The 19,189-nt window shown below is 37.3% G+C and overlaps 3 protein-coding genes across 7 annotated transcripts; all 3 read right to left on the reverse strand.

Moving 5' to 3' along the window:
• Positions 1-151: 151 nt before the first annotated feature.
• Positions 152-2,300, reverse strand: LOC147499235 (putative F-box/LRR-repeat protein At3g18150). 5 transcript variants are annotated; one of them, XM_086561041.1, is made up of 5 exons: positions 2,244-2,300; positions 1,580-1,657; positions 1,051-1,488; positions 755-931; positions 152-661 (listed from the first exon to the last, which is right to left on the reverse strand). In XM_086561041.1, exons 3-5 carry the CDS (start codon positions 1,435-1,437, stop codon positions 314-316), a joined length of 912 nt encoding a protein of 303 aa, XP_086417167.1. In that variant the 5' UTR covers positions 1,438-1,488; positions 1,580-1,657; positions 2,244-2,300; the 3' UTR covers positions 152-313. The 5 variants fall into 5 exon arrangements, with proteins under 5 accessions (XP_086417167.1, XP_086417168.1, XP_086417169.1 ...); XM_086561042.1 differs by lacking the exon at positions 2,244-2,300 and adding an exon at positions 1,800-1,944; XM_086561043.1 differs by lacking the exon at positions 2,244-2,300 and adding an exon at positions 1,800-1,940 and having other exon boundaries at positions 1,051-1,133.
• Positions 2,301-2,587: 287 nt separating this feature from the next.
• LOC147499236 (putative F-box/LRR-repeat protein At3g28410) lies at positions 2,588-9,926 on the reverse strand. Its single transcript, XM_086563443.1, has 5 exons — positions 9,830-9,926; positions 9,079-9,728; positions 8,729-8,908; positions 8,418-8,636; positions 2,588-2,805 (listed from the first exon to the last, which is right to left on the reverse strand). The coding sequence occupies exons 1-5, from the start codon at positions 9,924-9,926 to the stop codon at positions 2,677-2,679; spliced, it is 1,275 nt and encodes a 424-aa protein (XP_086419569.1). The 3' UTR covers positions 2,588-2,676.
• A 1,498-nt stretch (positions 9,927-11,424) lies between these two features.
• Positions 11,425-16,444, reverse strand: LOC147499237 (uncharacterized). The gene is made up of 11 exons (XM_086561039.1): positions 16,259-16,444; positions 15,974-16,182; positions 15,801-15,889; positions 15,329-15,385; positions 15,124-15,232; positions 14,942-15,043; positions 14,765-14,829; positions 14,231-14,334; positions 14,059-14,123; positions 12,368-12,422; positions 11,425-11,840 (listed from the first exon to the last, which is right to left on the reverse strand). Exons 1-11 carry the CDS (start codon positions 16,314-16,316, stop codon positions 11,680-11,682), a joined length of 1,074 nt encoding a protein of 357 aa, XP_086417165.1. The 5' UTR covers positions 16,317-16,444; the 3' UTR covers positions 11,425-11,679.
• Between the last annotated feature and the right edge of the window lie 2,745 nt (positions 16,445-19,189).

Below are 19,189 nucleotides of genomic sequence, written 5' to 3' on the forward strand. Positions count from 1 at the left end.
GCTGATTAAACACAACCAAAAACTTGGAAACTACAACTCCTTTGTATTAGTGTACCAGAATTAGGAACTAAAAAACCTGATTCACTTCAACTTAAAATCATTATAAACTGATTAAACAGTAGTTTATATACCTCAAAAGATAAGAACCAAATGAACAAAATTAATAGATAAATAGATATATGTGAACAAACTTGCCATATTACAACACTACAACTTGAGAACAGATTCTAAAGAGTCTAGAACCAAAATGTCTGCAGAACACACTATGAATTGTTTGTCTGCCAAACAAGTCATACAATATAAGAGTCAAAGCTTAAATGAATTCAAGGGTAGCACGAGTAGAAGCTCGAGGAAGAGCAGTTAGCTTTTCTGTAATTTTGAATAGTAGCTCAAAGTTGTGGCACACTGATCCGGTGTTCCTACCACATATAACAACCATCTTCTTCAACGCCTTTGTGTTCTTCAAAATAAACCCAGCAAACTCAATCTTATTTTCTAGTTTCTCCATAACTGCAGCAACATTATCATTCTGTTCTGTGCCAGAGACAAAGTAAATGGAAATATGCTTGAGGTTCTGTAAAACTGGAGCGAGATAACACTTCTTAGATTCCCAAAATTTCTTTTCCTCAAATGCAAATGTATCCTTGAAGTCGTCACTGAGCTGAAAGTTATTACAAAATTCATGTTAGAATCTACGTTGTCTTTGAGTGGATCGTGCGAAAAAAAAGTATGAGGTTAAAACTGGAGTGGTTACCATTATATCCTCTCTAAACTTTGGGTAATTTATTTCAAGACAATCAAGATTGGAGCAGCCCTTTAGCAAGTAAAGAATCCCTGGGAGCTCCCATTTTCTTAATTCAGTCTCTAATTGTAGAGATGTAGCATTAAAGGATAAAAAATTAAAATTTTGCACCCCTCTTATAGACAAAACCTGAGTAGAAGAGTGTGAATAAGAGCAGAATAGATCAAATTTAGAGTCTACGGACATGCAATTATATTCCAAGGACAGCCACATGAAAAAGAAAAGACACATAACAAGTATGTCTTTACCTGAATAAGATACCTGCATATGATGAGTTGCTTCACATGACAAAGGTCATGAAGAAGTTGTACCAAGTGATCATCACAATCATCTTCATCATAGACAAAATCAAGATTAATACTCTCAGACTCAAAAGAAATGCTAGCTGTTCCGAGAGATAGCGCGTCCTTAATAAGATACCATGCCCTCGGTAAGTAACAATGGAATCCTAGTGATTGCAGATTTGGAGCACAAATCTTGATTGTAGTATCAGCTTTAGTTTCGTAAAATTCAAATATATCCAATGACTTTAGGTTCGGATTAGCAATGTCAATAATTAGATCACTGATCTTGTTGCAGCTGTAAAGAGTCAAATCTTCTAGCATAGGACAGTTAGTAGTGAGGTGCCTAATCATGTCCTTTGGTAACACAATATATTTCAGCACAAGTTCTTTGAGGGCACATAACTGCATTATAGTAGGCAGACGGAGATCACAAAAACTTAGGGACAAGTATTTCAGAGAGCTGCATTTAAAAAGTAAACTAGGTAATATGTACCGTGTATCAGACCAACGCACATCAGCTCTTGGAATGTCAAATTCAATTAATCCAAGTCTGAATTTCTCCACATTGTGTCTTATGGCAAAATAAAACCATGAATCAACAAAGAAAGCATCAGTATCTTTGTAGTGGAGGGAAATGTAAAGTTCATGTACTTTCGACCCGTCGTGATAGAATATTGACCTATCAATGAACCTAACCAAGTCAGTTTTCCTACCTTCCCAGCCATGAGTCTCAAAATCTAGACATGATATAGACGTCCACAAGTATCTCCATCTTGTTGAGAGTAGACTTGTTTTAACTACATCTGGCATTTTAAAAAATGAGAGGATATGTAGTAGCAAATAATCAGGCAAATCACTAATACGATCATGGCCGTCTACCAATGTTTTTGATTTTTTGCATTGCTTCATGTTTGTTGCTAGAGTCCTTTTTTCCATGATCGACTTATCTACAAAAGGCCAAAATATATAAGTTTGGTTACTTTTTCACAAGATATTCCAGTGAACAAAAAGTACACACTCAAAGTTGTTAATCATATGCTTTTGCCCCTTAACTTAACGTAGTAAACTATCATAAACAGCTTCATAAAGTCATAAACTATTCAACTAGGAGTGCATGAGCATGAAAAATAAAATATAGCAAGCAGAAGGAAACTCACCTCAAAGGATAGAAAAAAGAAAATGCTATTGGCTAATCACAAACGAGTCCCTTATTCAAGATGAAACCGGAGCAAATTGTAGAAATTGGTTGAAGTGGGAGAGGGTAAAGACACAGCCAAATAGTCTAGGGATGGAAATTGGGTTCAGCCCGCCCATAATTGTCTGGCTTGGGCCAGGTAAAGCCCCAAATTCCGGGCTGGGCTCGGATTGGGTTTCGGGTTTTTACGACCGCAAACTCATCAGAAACTTGTTCGAAGAGTGAACAATAAAATATCATCTATGTATTCATTCATACTTGGTTCAAAATAAGTAGTGTAATTCCTCTGTATTAGTACACCAGAGATACAAATAAAAAAACACTGGATTTGATTAAACTGAAAATAAAGTCGCCACAGTAGATCAAAAGTTGGCCTAATACTGCGCTCAAGATACTTAGGCAAATTCAATTCTAGCACCAGGTGCTGCTCGAGGGAGAACATGCAACTTCTCTGAAAGCTTGAATAGTAGTTCAAAGTTGGTGCAGGATGAATTGGTGTTCCTGCCGCATGTAATAACCATCCTCTCCAGTGTTAGAATAGTTGTATGAACACAGCAACTAAAGTAGAACAGAAGGAATAGTAGCAATGAATAAACAAGGGACAAAGAAGCGGGAATAACCAAGGCGGATTAGATTATCATTCCTTAAGGAAAGATTTCGCCCCTTCCAATGGTGCGTAAAGGCAACAAAGGCGTCTTTCTCCGTGATTCAATGGTTAACAAAGAAAATGACTTTTGCTAGAAACAGGACTACCCTCTAGAACGGCAATATAACTCTCTACGGGCGGAAATGAAGAAGAAGAAAAAGAACCGGTTTGAGTTTACGCTTCTCCTGAGTTGAGTTTCGATCAAGTCTCTTTTCTCTATGGACTCACAGATAGAGGTTAGGAGAAAGAGACCAACTCCTAATAGAACACTAAAACTTGGTTTGCCAAGAAAAAGGCAAAACAAGTTTAGGCTATTATCTCAACCACTACCCACAACAAGTAGTAGCCCAAGCCCAAGCCCAACCCTACTCGATGTGGTGGATAACCAATGTGGGACTATCTACTATGCACTAAAGTGGCGAGAATACCATTTGTTCATCTCCTCCACTTTGCACACACACACTAGTATTTAAAAATACACAAATTCTAACAATCCCCACTATTTCAAAATACTAATAGTCCCCCACTATTTTGGAATAGGATATTACAAAAAGAAATGGGTTAACGAAATGCCGAGAGAAATCAAAAAAAACAATGCATAAGATACTTGGTGCTTTTTCGGGCTTGAACCAACCATAGGGTAACATGTCTTATAATACGTGGAAAGTGGTGGATTAAAAAATCTTTGAACCAACATTCCCTTGTAGTAAAATAGAGGACATGCACCCACATTGCTCTTTCATTATATGCCTTACTTCAAGGTGTTGGCTTTTTGGCCACTAATTTATGTTTATGTGAATGCTCTAGAGTATTTGCCTCGCTACTCATAAGAACCGACCAGTTCTACATTCACGTAGGTGGATATCCATCAAGTGTACATAGCAGCTAAAATACACTATCTCATAAAAATAATGGACTATGGATTCCATTAAGAGTAAAATAACTCATCCTTTTCTCATTGCTATTCAAGTTATACAAAGTATACAATAATGCTATCTAGTCATAGGGTGGGGCGTCCAAAGAAAGACAATAGCATACCCAGGCGGCGAGGGTGACTTGTTTTTCCCTTTGAACCTACTTCATGGGATCTCCAATCACATAGGTGGGGTTGCCGTCAGTGTCGCCCTCTATCTAAGGCAAAAGTCCCATCCCCTCGACGGTATAACCACTTGCCTCCAAAGAAGTGGTGCGGTTAGACATGTAGCCAAACTAAGTCCAACCTAACATAATCTCTAGCAGCTGCTTGATTAAGTTATATCTCAACTTACATGTATTCTTTTCCCATTGCACATAAGTTAACATGTCTTAGCTATTGCAATGAGACAGTTGCAAAGCATATACACATCGAGGTCGTTTTAGAGCCAATGGGAAGATTTGCCAAGAGGTTGCTAACCTACTTCAAGATCATCACATGCCTTTTTACTAAAGGCGATTAGCTTGGATGATATCCAAGACACTCAATTTCCACCAAAAGGTAAACACATAAACATTCTTGGATCCAGCTTTATAACATATTACCCTTCTAACAATGATGGAAATCTACTAAATATCAGTCCATAATCAATGACTCTGCTATAAGACTTGGATAATCGACAATATACATCAAAGTTCCTTATAAGGACCACAATGGGTTATCACCGAGATGCCATTAATATAGGCAATGTCATGTCTCACATACATTATCCATCAAGTACAATTGGCTACCATTGATATTGACATATTTAGTATTAGAAAACACAAGGAGATTATTTTTCATAAGATGGATATTTGCCACAAAAGGTGTTAACACATGCTTACTATTATAATACCCATACTTTTCAATGAAAAATATTTCTACTAAGTGTTATAACAATATAATGAGACCAACATGAGTTTTAATTCCTATATATATTCACCAATCATTCAATTCTGTAGTGCCCGAAATTCCCTATATACCATCCGGCCGGTTACGGTTTAAAGAATGCATTGTGGCAAACCATATTCAAATCGGCAACATCTTGACAACCTAATATAAGATTCTTCAAAATGAGTTTAACAACATAATAAACTACCATTTTCAATGATGGTTTATGATGTGTTTCAAATAGAATTTCTCCTCACCACATTCTCAATGCTAGCACTCATGATATTAAATCATCTAAACAAAGAGAGATTAACACATATGTATTGCTTTTACTCTAAAGAAAGTACACATTTTTTTTTTATCAACAACGGTACTTTGACATCCATATGACACTAATATGTTGTTGAATTGCTCATGCCATTTATAGACTTGAATCAACTCATACAAAGATTTAACTAAATTGTATACCTTCACTCATCACCGGTACTACTTGGTATTGTAGTTCCGCACAACTACTCAACTAGAGTCTTTAGAATTCGTAGAAGAAATTCTAGTTATATGAGCAAGGTTTCAAAATAGTATAAATCTTGTCTCTCGATGAAACCCTTTGGCTATTATTATTAGCATTGTATTTTACAATACAACTATCACGTTTTAGTTTTCTCTTGAAGATCCAATTCAACCTATAGATCCCCCAATAAATCAAGAGTCCAGTTTAGAGGAGTTGTATCCTTCAAAAGGACACTTCATGGAGGCAACAACTTCCTTATAGGTTAATGAATCTTCCTCAAGAAACATATAAACATCATCACCGTGAATGGTGGAAATACTCATTGATAGTCTTCCAAATTTCTTGTGCGAAATAATGGGATTATCTTATGTAGTTCATTATGAACATTCAACCACTCTATGCGAATTTCTCGAGAAAAGCACAACCTCAAAATAAAATTAGCATATAAGACATTCAATAATAGTGTGGTATCTACAAAATTGTTATCACTCATGACAACCTAAAACAAACATCACTATTATGAGTTTCACCAATGAACATCTACTTGATAATTCTAGGTCTCAAAAAAATATATATATTTCTTTTAGATTCATTCACAATAGCCTTGGCAAGACACCCCCACATTTTGAAATATTTTTGGATAGGCCTTTCCATACTTTGTAGTTCCTATGTCTTTCCAATTATCTTGTGAGATGAACTATGGTAAAACGATTGTCATGCATATCGGTCACTACCCCCTAATTCAATGGTTACTCAACCTAATCAAACTTACATGCAAAACACATTATACCGCTACAAACACTAAAAGAAACAACAACAATAAAATGCACTCTTATGACAAGAATATATACTTTTTTACTCAAGTCTATGATTCTAGATCATATTAAACATAGTCATATTATGTTCATGCTATCTATATGAAAGGAAATCCACAAGTGATTCAAATGAATTTTAAAGAATAGAAAGAATTAGATGAAAAAGGTTTTACTCGGAGATAATATCATTATCATCCTTCTTTTCATCATTCAACATTCCAACCGTCATAGGGAGACAATCCACGACTTGTACATCACCTTGGCTATTTATCCATAGTCATAGGAGGATAATGCATAATAAGACAATCTCCAAGCGTTACATCTCCTTGTCTAAAATAGTCACTGGAGGATATTGTCTAAGAAGACAAACCATTACCTTACATCTCCTTGACTAAATTAGGTTTAAGAGGATATTGATTGTTTCCCATATTGTTTCCTCTCGTGAAACAACGATGCTCATTACTTAATAATATATGACATGGTTAAACTTCATGTCAATGTTAAATAATGCATTCATGCCAAACATGGTAAATATCATATCATAGGTTCAGGGAAAAGTAAACTTTAACTGTACCCCTCACAACAAAAAGTATACAATATTTAAAGAATCTAACCAATGTCTGAATATGCAAAACAACCTGAGGACTCCACCTCCTCTTTTTATATGAGCTCAAGTAAGATAGAATACCCTATCAATAAGACCTCAAATACTACCACAACATCTAATGGCTCAATCCATTAATGTCTTCAACTAGAAAAATTTACTAATAAACTATTATCAAGTTTAAAGTAAATCCACGATGATTAATATCCAAAACTAGCATGCTACACAACTTTAACATATGCTATATTGGATATAAGCTACAAGTTACTTCATCTAACATGTATTTTCACAACAGTACAATTATAACCATCGTCTAACAACACGTTTACTCAATAAAGATAAGCAATTATGCATTGAATACATTATAATTACTATCCAAGATTTGAGTGTGGTTGATATTAACTATCTTAAGGTCTCTTTAGACCATCTACATACATCTACATATGTACAAAGAAAATTAATATCAAACTACTTCTAGTCAAACCAATTAATTCCTCGATTGATAAACACGATAATTTGTTGACTAGGTTATTAAAGAAGTTTAAGCTTAGGGATTTCCCTCCTAAGAAAAACTAGCATGCAACTCAAGGCAAGAATATCACCATATAAATCAAACCAAAAGAATTGCAAAGAGTGAAAGAATACGATACCTAACCGATTGAAAAATCGGATTACCATATTTTCCTCCTAGAAAAACAGTTCAAAAGAACTGTAATTCTGAACCAGCTCATGAAGAATTGGGTATCAAGCCTTATACCACTGGAAAGCTCTTTGAATCAGCTTTTCAACCCAAAAAAGCGGATTGCAAAACCGAGTTCTGAGCTGAAAGTTATAGCAGTTTCCGTAACGAGTGACGCTTCAAAAAAAAGACGAACTTTGACGTTTTTCTTGATAGAAATCTCATATTTGACTCCCACAAACGTAGGAGAAAGGTCTACAACCATATAGGGTTTGATAAACCACAAAAGATCAATAAATATTCAATCTTTAATTGGTTTCCTATCAAAAACGAAATTATTAGAAAATTTCTAAAGTCATAACCCAATAACACAAACAATAACTCAAAGTAAAAGACTTATCTTTCGATTGTCATTAAAGCACTCTCCTTTTGTTCTACTACAAAACTCTTTCCTTAAGATTGTTAGAATAGTTGTATGAACACAAAGAACCAAAAGTAGAAATGAAGGAATAGTAGCAATGAATAAACAAGGACAGGAATCGGGAATAACCAAGGCGCGGATTAAGGGTCAAATGGTGCGAGAAGGCAACAGCCTGCGCGTTTCTCACAGGATTCAATGGTTAACAAAGTACCTGACTTTGCACTAGAACAAACTACCCTTCTAGAACAAACAATATAACTCTCTCTGGGGCCGACAAAGAAGAAAAAGAAAAAGAACTTGAGTTTACGTTTTCTCGAAATTGAGTTTCGATCAAGTCTCTTTTCTCTATGGACTCACAAATTATTTTTATAGAGGTTAGGAGAAAGAGACCAACTCCTAATAGAACACTAAAACTTGCTGCTCAAGAAAAAGGCAAAACAAGTTTAGGCTATTGGTCTAACCACTACCCACAACAGTAAGCCCAAGCCCAAGCCCGAGTGGTGGATAACCAATGTGGGACTATCTACTATGCACTAAAGTGGCGAGAATACCATTTGTTCATCTCCTCCACTTTGCACACACACACTAGTATTTAGAAATACACAAGAGATTCTAACATCCAGTGCCTTCGTATTCTTCAAAATAAATCCAACGAACTCAATCTTATTTTCTAGTTCCATCATAACCTCAGCGACAATATCATTCTTTTCCATGCCTGATAGAAAGTAAACGGAGACATGCTTAAGGTTCTTGAAAATGGAAGTGAAATCAAACTTCTCTGATTCCCAAAATTCCTTTTCTTCAAATGCAAAGGCATCCTTGAAGTCATCACTGAGCTGAAAGTTGAAATGAAAGTCATGTTAAAATGTATCATTTAATTTGAGTGGATTGCACTAAAAAACATTAGCTAAAAAAATGTAGTAATTACCATCATTTCCATTGTTAATGCTGCGTACTTAATGTCAAGACGACCAAGATTGGCAGAGCATTTTAGCAAGTAACAAATTCCTGGGAGCTCCCATTTTGTCAATGCAGTCTCTAGTTCTAGAGATGTACCATTAAAGGGTAAAAGTCCAAACCTTTTTTGCACCTCTCCTATAGACAAAACCTGAGTAAAAGAGTGTATATAAGAGCACAATAGAGAAAATTAGACATGTCCCTACCTGAACAAGATACTTGCACATCCTATAGAGATGCAATTCTAAGTTGCAACAGTAATAATTATTTAATTGAAACCACAAAAAACAGAAAAGATACAAATATGTGACCTGCCCATACCTGAACAAGATACTTGCATATTCTAAGTTGCTTCACATGACAAAAATCCATAAGAAGTTCCAAGTAATGCTCACAATCATCCTCATCGTAGACATGATTAAGATCGAACTCATCAGAGACAAACGAAAAGCTAGCGGTTACAAGAGAGGACACGTCCTTAACAACATATAATTCCCTCGCTAAGCAAAGATAAAATCCTATTGAATGCAGATGTGGAGCACAAATCTCGATCACAGTGGCATCCCCACTTCCTTGAAGTTCACATATTTCCAATGACTTTACATTACGATTAGCAATGGCAATGTTTAAATCACTATGCATGTTGCAACTGCCAAGAATTAAAGCTTCTAGCAGAGGACAGTTAGTAGTTAGGCGCCTAACCATGTCCTCTGATAACTCAATACAGTCAAGACAGAGGACTTTGAGTGAGCATAACTGCACTGAAGCAGGCAAGTGGAGATCGCAAAATTTTAAGTGCAACCCTTTTATAGAGCTGCAATTGAAAAGAGAACTAGGCAACTTGTACCTAGTACCAGACGACCACTTCTCAACATCGTCAACGTAATGTGTACGTAATGCAAGAACGAATACCTCCACATTGTGTTGTATGGAAAAACGAATCCATGCATCAACTAGGATAGCATGAGTATCTTTGTAATCAAAGGCGATGTCAAGTTCATGTACTTTAGACCCGTTGTGACTAAATAATGCTCTATCAATGAACGTAACCAAGTCAGTTTTACGGTTTTACCTTTCCAGTCTTCAATCCTGAAATCTAAACGGGATACTGATGTCCACAAGTATCTCCATCTTGTTGACAGTACACTAGTTTTGATTACATCTGGCATCTTTAAAAATGATAGGATATGTAGAAGCAAGAAATCTGATAACTGACTGATAATGTCACCGCTCTCTACTAATGGTTTTGATTTTGTGCACTGCTTTGTGTTCGTTCCTTTGGTCTGTTTCCCCATGATCGACTTACCTACAAAAAGTTTAAAAAAAAAAAGTTGCGTAATCATGTTGACAATATGCATGTTTTGTAGATTGCTGAAAAGGCAGTCGTTTCCATCAATCACAGACGCCTTTAGAATTAAAACTTATATAACTAAAACTTAAAAGGAAAGAAAGATTGACCAAGCATGGGACACTTATACCTGAAACAGTGGACAAAAGAAGTGCAACTGAGCTAATAAAAAACCAGTTCCTTATTAGCTGATGAAACTTGGTGGGTATATATATTCAAAGATGAAATGGAGCATGATGACAACGAGTGTGTGGGAATCCGAAAAGCCATTTACCTCGCATTTGAGTCCCAATGTGGAGAAGTGTGAGGCAATTACTCTTAACATTTAGTCTTCATTGCATTGAGAATGTACCTAGACTCCTAAAGAGTAGAGACCTGATCGTCCAGTCTTAGGCCCAAATTCGGATTTTCAGTTCTTCCAATGAATACCGTGTCTCCCTCGCTATAATGAGAACTTACCAAGGGACAAGGAAAAGTTAATTGATTTTTAGATAAATAACCAAGTTCTGATTGCGGTTGTGATAGGCTTTTCATCTTATGGTCATAAACAAATCAATTTTATTTGCATTTAATAAGTTCCACTTGCCAGTACTCGCCGTTCTATGTTACTGCTCTTCTGCCAGTCTATTTTTTGTTTCAACTTTAATTTTGCAGTCATCTGAACCTGGAGTAAAACCATGCTCTGTTTAGGCCTCTAAAGCGACATTGCATTCTGATCAGCTTTCCCAGCTGAGCTGATGGTACATGGGTCATGGGGACCTTATACATTTGATAACAATACAAGAAGTTATTGCAGTACACTTTGCTGGTGTTTCAATGTTAGACGGTAATGACATCGCGGAACGGTTATAGTGGCAATAAATTAAACGTTAAGTTTTTCTCATTTTGAATCTTCATCTAGGAGTCTATCTGATCTGCCGTAGGAGAATTCAATTGGTGATTAGATTGTTCAGTAAGTAGATTCCTAGAATATTGCACTAGTTGAGTCCTGCATGGATTGGCTATCTGCATATTTGGCTCCTACATGGTCAAACACAATTTGATCTTAGGTCCACAACCATTCAATTCGTGCTCTCCCGTGACTACATACTATGCTTCTCACCATTGATAAAAGGAAAATGATTGAGTCCTGCAACTTCTTTATGTTAGTAACAAGCTCAACAGATTCAGTGGCGTCAAGGTTGCAACTTCGTTAATATAGCTGTTAGACTACCTCCGATTCTCCGAATGTCAGAACTAAATGATACGAAAGAACAGTAAAAAAGAAGAGTATTAACGATTGTAGATGCACCTTACGTAACTTGAGCAACAGATTCAGCAACCCATGTAACAGATGTTGATAAAAAAACGTGGAAGGACAGAATGTTGAGAAGACCATATCAAGTAGGCATTAATGACTGTTTTAACTATTAAGATCCTAACGTTAAGAAACCATTTCTCGATACAGGAATAAACAAAATTTTGCATCTGCTAATAGTTGCTAACATGACTGCCTACAAGAAACGAACAAGGACTCCTAAATCACAATAAACTTCAGATGAAAGATACGGGAAAAGAAGTGCACGCAACTCTTATTAGGGGCAAGGATTAGGATGCCTAGCATGGACCTCATTAATTTCTAAAGTTATTTCAGGCGTTAGCTTGACCTCACACGCCTTGATGACCTCCCTTAGCTGCCATGACCTTGTTGCTCCAAATATTGCACTTGCAACAAGAGGGTGTTTCAAAACGAAAGCTGGTTCAAAAGAGGAGGAAAAATAATGAAAGTCTGAATAATTTGAAAAAGATGAAAAGACAACAAACAAGACGAAGAAGAGGTGCAAACATCAAGATATCAAACTGCCCACAAACAAAAAGATGAACTCTGCACTATGAAATTTTCAATTTACACAAATTTGAAGCAGGTGACAAGAAACAACCAAAAGGTTCAGCACCATACAACCCCATGTCAGTGTTACATTATCACCATTGTATTTGGTAGTTCAAGTTACAATAGTGAACACATACAGCCCCATGTAATTGACCCCGTAAAATAATGGCATTATGGCAAGGCCTCTTTCATTAGCAAAACTTTACTAACGATGATGTCAGATGACCCTTACGGATGAGTGACTATCATTTGTTTACTTGTATAGTTGTATATGATTTTAACATAAGGGAAGTAAAATAAGGAAATCTCTAGAAATAAGCTACGGAGAAGGTAAATACAAATGTAATGAATTCAAACTTTTAAATCAACATAAGAAAAACTAGCCACCATACCTATTGCGAGAGCAACGGGAGGAAGAGAATAGTTCTTTGCAATACCTATGTATTCCTGTAAGATGAAAGATAAACGAATTTCAGCAGGGGATGTTCGATAGGAGATTTCTAACTAGAGTTACTTCTGTATCTACAACATTTTCATGTACAGCTTGGATAAGTAGAATGATGAACAAGGTTTTAGAGTTGCAAGGAGCATTTAGACACCAACGATGAATGATCAAAAAGGAAATTCAGACAATAAATGAGAAGGACAATAAGTCATTTTCCAATGACATCAAAACGAACTCTGAAGTGTACACAACAAAGTCTCAGGGGAAAAAAGACATCTGTCACAGGAATGGACTGAAAGAGTAATTATAAATCTTTGTTAAAGAAGACATGGGCTACGATAAATATTTGTAGGCGTGGACAATTGGTTAGAAGTCAACGGTCCACCAACCTGCCAATCCCATCCACCAGGCAAAAGTTGGGACGCATTCTTCAGTCTTCATTTTCAAATGCTTGAAACAGACTTCCATATACATACCATGACCTACTATTTAGTACAAGCATTTTTTTATCGATACACATTTTAAGTTGAAACAGTTGGGATTAAAAAAATAAAATAAACATAGAAATAAATAACTAAATTTTCTTTTAACAAAATATACAGGTGTAGCCTGAATCTGGGACTCAAAGACATAGATTTCAGAAAGTTAGGGGGGTAACCAAATGGTAAGACTGCGCTTACAATGTAATCATTTATTCATATAAATGACTAATAGAAGAATTAACTCAAAATATTAATGATGACAATACATTAGGTAGTCATAGAAAATTAAATTGCAAAAATGTTCTTTAATTCTGTTACCATGAGGTGTATGCCTGAAAACACCTAAAGGTTGTACTCTGCTAACCTGCAAGCCCCAAGGCTATATCCTGAAGTCTTGCCACAAGACCTCATGGCATATACCTCAAACATATTCAAACATTCTTAGATGGTAACTGGTATTCACTAGATCATCAATCCATCATCAAACAACAGAACTAGTCTAGTACCTATAAAAATTAGGGTTAACTAGTATTACCCCCCCCCACTAGATGAGCCAATTAGGATTCCCCCCCACTAGATGGGAAATTAGGGTCTCCCCCCTAAATACACACAAAAAAAAAGTCAAAGTGGGTTGACCGAATTTTTTTTGTGTGTATTTAGGGGGGAGACCCTAATTTCCCATCTAGTGGGGGGGAAATCCTAATTGGCTCATCTAGTAGGGGGGTAACACTAGTTCACCCTAAAAATTACTATCCCAATTAAGTGATAACTTTTTTCTGGCCAACAAGACTCCATCTGCTACTTGAAAAAACTATTCACTAGCACGAGGCGAACGGTACTATGAATGTTTGTTAACCTCACAAGAAGTGGTTTAAAAACAAGGTGTTATGCTAGTTTAAGAAAAGACTTTATGTAATTTTACATTGAATTATATAGGTAAAGGAATTTACTGTTAACGCTCATCAGAATGTGTCAAAAGGCAAAGTCAAGAGATTCATAGGGTTCAATTGATAGGGCATTTGACTATGAGTAACTTCCCCCCTTGGACAGTGGTCAACAATCTTAGCATGTCACTTTCAGTGATGCACTTCTTGTTTTCATCATTGACATGCACTAGGATAACTTTCTCAATTAAATTCTTAAGAAATCTACAGACCTTGATAGATGCTTTAATGAGGTCATTGGAAAGATTGTATCTGGATTCTCCTTCAGAATACCTCCCTGTGGAAGGAAAGAAGATAGAAATCAAACAATCTGAGTTCAAGTAGGGACTTTGCTTGTAGGTAATACAAATTCTCTTTGCAACCTAAATCCATTAGAAAATCAACCTTTGAAGAGATTCATTCTAGAATCTGGTGGACCCCCACAAGGAGATGAATATTTCCCAGAAAGTAAGCCCATGGCCAATGGACTGTAAGCTAATAAGAAGATCCTGAAAATTCGATGAAAGATAGTCAATAAGTCAATACTGGGTTTAGAATGGAGACTTGCTAAAATAACTGAAGTTAACTAGTTCATACAGTCCAAAAGTATGATGGCTTGGTAGGAATACGCAAGTGTTTGCAATTTGGAACATGTTCAGCACACGAGTGAGCATATATACTTTCCAGCTCCCCCCTACTGGGGCAGGTTTAACTACTTAGGCATTATAATGGAACATGAGTGCACACAATGGTTTCAGATAGAAAATCTCGCCAAACAATATAGATGACTTTTTTCATTTCAAGCAGCAATTATCTGTAACTTTAGTACTTCATTACTTCATTACCACGAAATCTGGAGTATTTAATGAATGACAAAATGAGTAACTTTACGTTTCTTTTTATAATGGTTCATAAATCAGTTTGGCTGCGCATAATTACCCCTCATGATGACAGCACTCAGCTAGTCCAGAATCAAAACTTCGACAAAGTAAGTTATATGAATTCTGTTACAAACATTGATACAAAATATGCATGAGTGGTTATCCAAGTCTAAAGAAAAATAGGATAAAGAACAGAAAGTGGACTACACAAAACAAGGTCTAGTCCATTTGATACCTGTACGGATACTATCTTGGGATAGCTAGGAGTATCTCTAGCAACCTGAAGGAACTTCATGAGACCGTACGCTGTTTCATTACTTATGCCAATATACCTGATCTACAAACAATATTACTAGATTATTTTGGTGCAAAAATATAGTAGATAAAGTTTGAGGTATATCCTTATTACCAACTAACCTTCCCCGCACTAACAGCTTTCCCTAACGCGCTAACTTGCTCCTCTATAGGTACTGAAGAGAATTGCCGCGTTGGATCATAGTCAGTTTCTCCAAACATGGGAACGTAGCTGGATCATACCAATGAAACAATCAGCTATAAAAAAAAAAGAATATCCACTTTACTGTCAGTTCCGTAAAATGAAAAGTGGTGCATGCATACTAACCGATCAGGCCAATGGATCTGATACAAATCAATATAATCAGTCTGCAAGCGCAACAAACTGCATCAATATATTGTACAGTATTACAGTGAGCTTACAAAATAATTTTTTAGAAAAAGACTAGCACATAGAGATAACAATCACCAAAATTATTTTATCTAAAACCCAAACAAATACTACAAACATTGGGGAAGGAGGTGGAGGGAGATGATTAGGTGTACACTCTAATGCAGCAGAAACTTTATCGGTTTACAGTGATATGAGATGAAGTATTACCCAAAAGAAGTGAAATAATATAATCAATAATGTTTGTATCACTCTATTTGAATCAGTCACACCCAACTTCTCACCCCCACCAACATGTGATACACAATGTAACACACTTTTATCATTCAATATCAGAACATAACCAACATATTCCCTCAATTAATTTATAGAAACTTCAATTAATTCAATATACATAAAGCAAACCAACCTATTATCAATAGCACTGGTAATATTTTTGGCATCCAAACACATTGGTCCACCTCTAATCCAAGTCATCTGTCCAGATGGTCCAGCAACCTATACCAATCAAATAAAAATTCAATAAAAAAATCATATCTTTAAAAATTACAAACATACCCAAATGACCATAACCAAGTTTACCTTAGTAGATAAGACTAGTTTATTACGAGAAATCTTCCGTTCTCTAATCCAACGACCAAGATACTCTTCACTCCTCCCCTGTGTTTCAGCCCGATGAGGCACAGGATACATTTCAGCAGAATCAAACAAGTTTATTCCAGCATCAAAAGCTTCATCAAGAAGGCGAAATGATTGGTTTAATGAACTCTGTTCACCAAATGTCATGGTACCTGTAGGAACAGTAAACTTATTAGTACAAATAAAAGAGAGAGAGAGAGAGAGAGAGAGAGAGAGAGAGATTTGTACCTAAGCAGAGCTTGGAGACATTTAAGTCAGGAGCCAAATTGAAGGAGGGAACTGCCATAGTGGCGGGAAGGGAGGTGTGTTGAAGATCAGCGTCTTATATTAGTTTCACAAGATAACGCGAGGAGGGTCTGGAGGCCCAACTCTAGGCCCAAAGGCCATTGATTATCAAGTTTTTCTCTATTATTATTTTTTTTTTTTTTTGGAGATTTTATGTGATACTCTAAATGAAAGATATTTAAAGTTTTGAACAATGAAATTAGCTAGATATTTGAGACTCTGAGTTTGTAACCAACGTACTTACTTTTCTTTTATGAAAAAGGGTAGCTAGGGGACCTCTTAAACAACCTTGCTTAACAAAAAAAAACTCATTTTGTTATATAATTTTGTAATATCTAGCTTTTTTTGTTAATAGTTGCAAAATCAATTACAAACTTATAATTTTATTTGTAAGTATATAAAAAAAAAAACACCAATTCGATTTCTTCAATCCTCGAAGATCTCATTTTGTTATATCTTTTGTAATATAGCATTTGTAATGGGATGATACAAACTTATAATTGGAGAAAAAAAAACACCAATTCGACTACAAATGGTCTATATTTTTATTAAAATCTATAAATAAATTCAAGATTAAATTTTTATAAAAAAAATAATCAATAATTAAATTTTGTTATTAAAAGAAAACATTATTTTCTAGTGTAAGTTACGTGACGAGTCGCTTCTTTTCCAACTCTTCTTATTCTTCGTGTAAAGCACTCATAAAATGGTGATCCAACACTCGCCATGGTAAAGTTGTATAGAGTCTTTTGTATGAACCTAAAATCTCAATCACTCAATAGTGATCTCTTTATTTTTTCTTTCTTCTCTCTCTCTCTCATTGTCTTTCTCCCCCTTTCTCTAATGCAGCCTCCCCCTTTTTCTATCTTCATCCTCTTCTTTTTATACCCCCTCCCCTTCGGATCTGGATTGCCCACCTATCCTCCCATCCGGTGGCTCCCCTTTCTGCCATACCTATGCCACGTCCGCGGTCTAGGGTTCTGACGGTTATGTTTTCTTGCTCCCCAAGTTATCTTCTTATGCTGCATTCCACTCTTTGTCCCGCTGACTTGGTCTCCGTCCCTTTATGGGGTCACCACGCACTTTGTATCTGGGTCGTCCATCTGTCCTCTCATCGTGTGGCTTCCCATCTCCGTCGTACACATGCCCCATCCGCTATCTAGGGTTTCGCGGTTATGTTTCCCTGTTTCTCGGGTTATCTTATTACCATGCATCCCCTCTTTATTCCACTGACTGGGTCTCCTCCCCTTTATTGGGCCACCACAAATGCCCCTTCTCGACTCTGCGGTCCTATTAATGGACCCGGGGTCGAGAACCCTCATCGCCTCATTCTCTGTGCAGCCTAATATCCCTTCATTGGTTTGCGTGTGATGTTGATTGTAATCATCATGCTCGTTTTCTACCGCCCGTCGTACTTTGGGCTGACATTAGTCGCCTATTGGCTGGATCATTGGCCCGACCCCTTGATTTCCCCAACTCTCCGAAATTACCTTTTTATCCCTCCTTTATTTAAACTCTTCCCCTTCTCCTTCCTTTCTCATTTTAACTCTCACACTCTTCTTTCGCTCCTCAATTGCTCTGCCACCTTTCTCCCCTCCGACCAACTTCCGGCATACGTGCGCGTCCTCACTTCCTTCGGTGACTTCCTTTCCCTTCAAGCATTATCTTCAGGTTCTTCACTTCTCTACTTGCTTCTCTTTGTACGTTTTCTGAGCTTTCCACTTTTTGTTTTAGTTTGCAATGTTACTTGAAATTATTCAACTTCTAGCGTATGTTCCTCTCCTTTTCCAATGTCGAATTCGGAATCCGGTGACTCTTCCTCTTCCCGGTCCAGTAGAGTAGCGTCTCCACCCCCTCCTACTGCCCCCTGCTGCGGTCCCATCCACCTCTGGCCGCCCCGATCTCCTTATTGTCGCCCCCTTCCCGGTACCATAGACCTAATTTGGGCACAATTAGGGCTGCCTATGGCATTCCGGCCAACATAGTTTTAGAACACGTGCCATATGTCACCCACTACCCCCACTTGGTTCCCCGGCGTCCGGGGCACCTTGTAATCACTGTAGGTCAAATTGTCGCCGGTTTATGGTTGCCTCTCACTCTACTAGACATCGAGGTATGTAATCATTTCAATATTCTCCCTTGTCAAGGCATAGAATTTTTGGAGAGTTATGTATGCCACAAACTCGTATAATAAGACCGGATACGATTACGAGCCGCGATATCTTCTCTCAATATTACATCAAGAAAAATACCAAAGATGTCGGTGTGGGGTACCAGTCATTTTGTGTGCGCCCCCAGAAGCAATCCCTTTTACTCCGCGTCACAACCTCGGATAAAGTGTGGCATCACTACCCGTTGTACGTATCAAGGCATGCAGTTTCTGTCCGGGAACCTTCCTTCCGATTTAACTCTCACCCATCTCGCCTTCATATCCCGCGGTGCGTATCTCCGTTCCTCCCTTCTAACTTGATGTATTGCCCCTATTATCTCTAAACCGTGGTATCTCTTTGTTTTTCAGGTTGGCGGCCAAACTCCAAGTCCAGCATTTACTCCGGCATCTCAAGTCCTATTTTCCAACAGCTTCGTGACCTCCGCCCTGCCCAAGCCGACCGCCTGGGTATTCATCCTACTACCGCTACCCCATTGCTACCAATCCCCGACCTTCATACCATAGGCGGTTTCTCAACTCCATTTTACCGTCCTCCGCCTCCCAAAGAGCGTAAACCCCGAGCACCTCCTCTTCCAAAGAAAAGGTCTCACACTCACACCTCCCGCCGCAATCGTCCCCGAACCTCCTCACACTCCCCCGCCTCCCTTGAATCTACCTATCCTCCTACCTCCTCCGCTCCTGAAGACGTCCCTTCATTCTGATAT

The sequence above is a fragment of the Coptis chinensis genome, chromosome 5 (assembly GCF_015680905.1).
Source record: "Coptis chinensis isolate HL-2020 chromosome 5, ASM1568090v1, whole genome shotgun sequence".
NCBI classification, from domain to species: Eukaryota; Viridiplantae; Streptophyta; class Magnoliopsida; order Ranunculales; family Ranunculaceae; genus Coptis; species Coptis chinensis.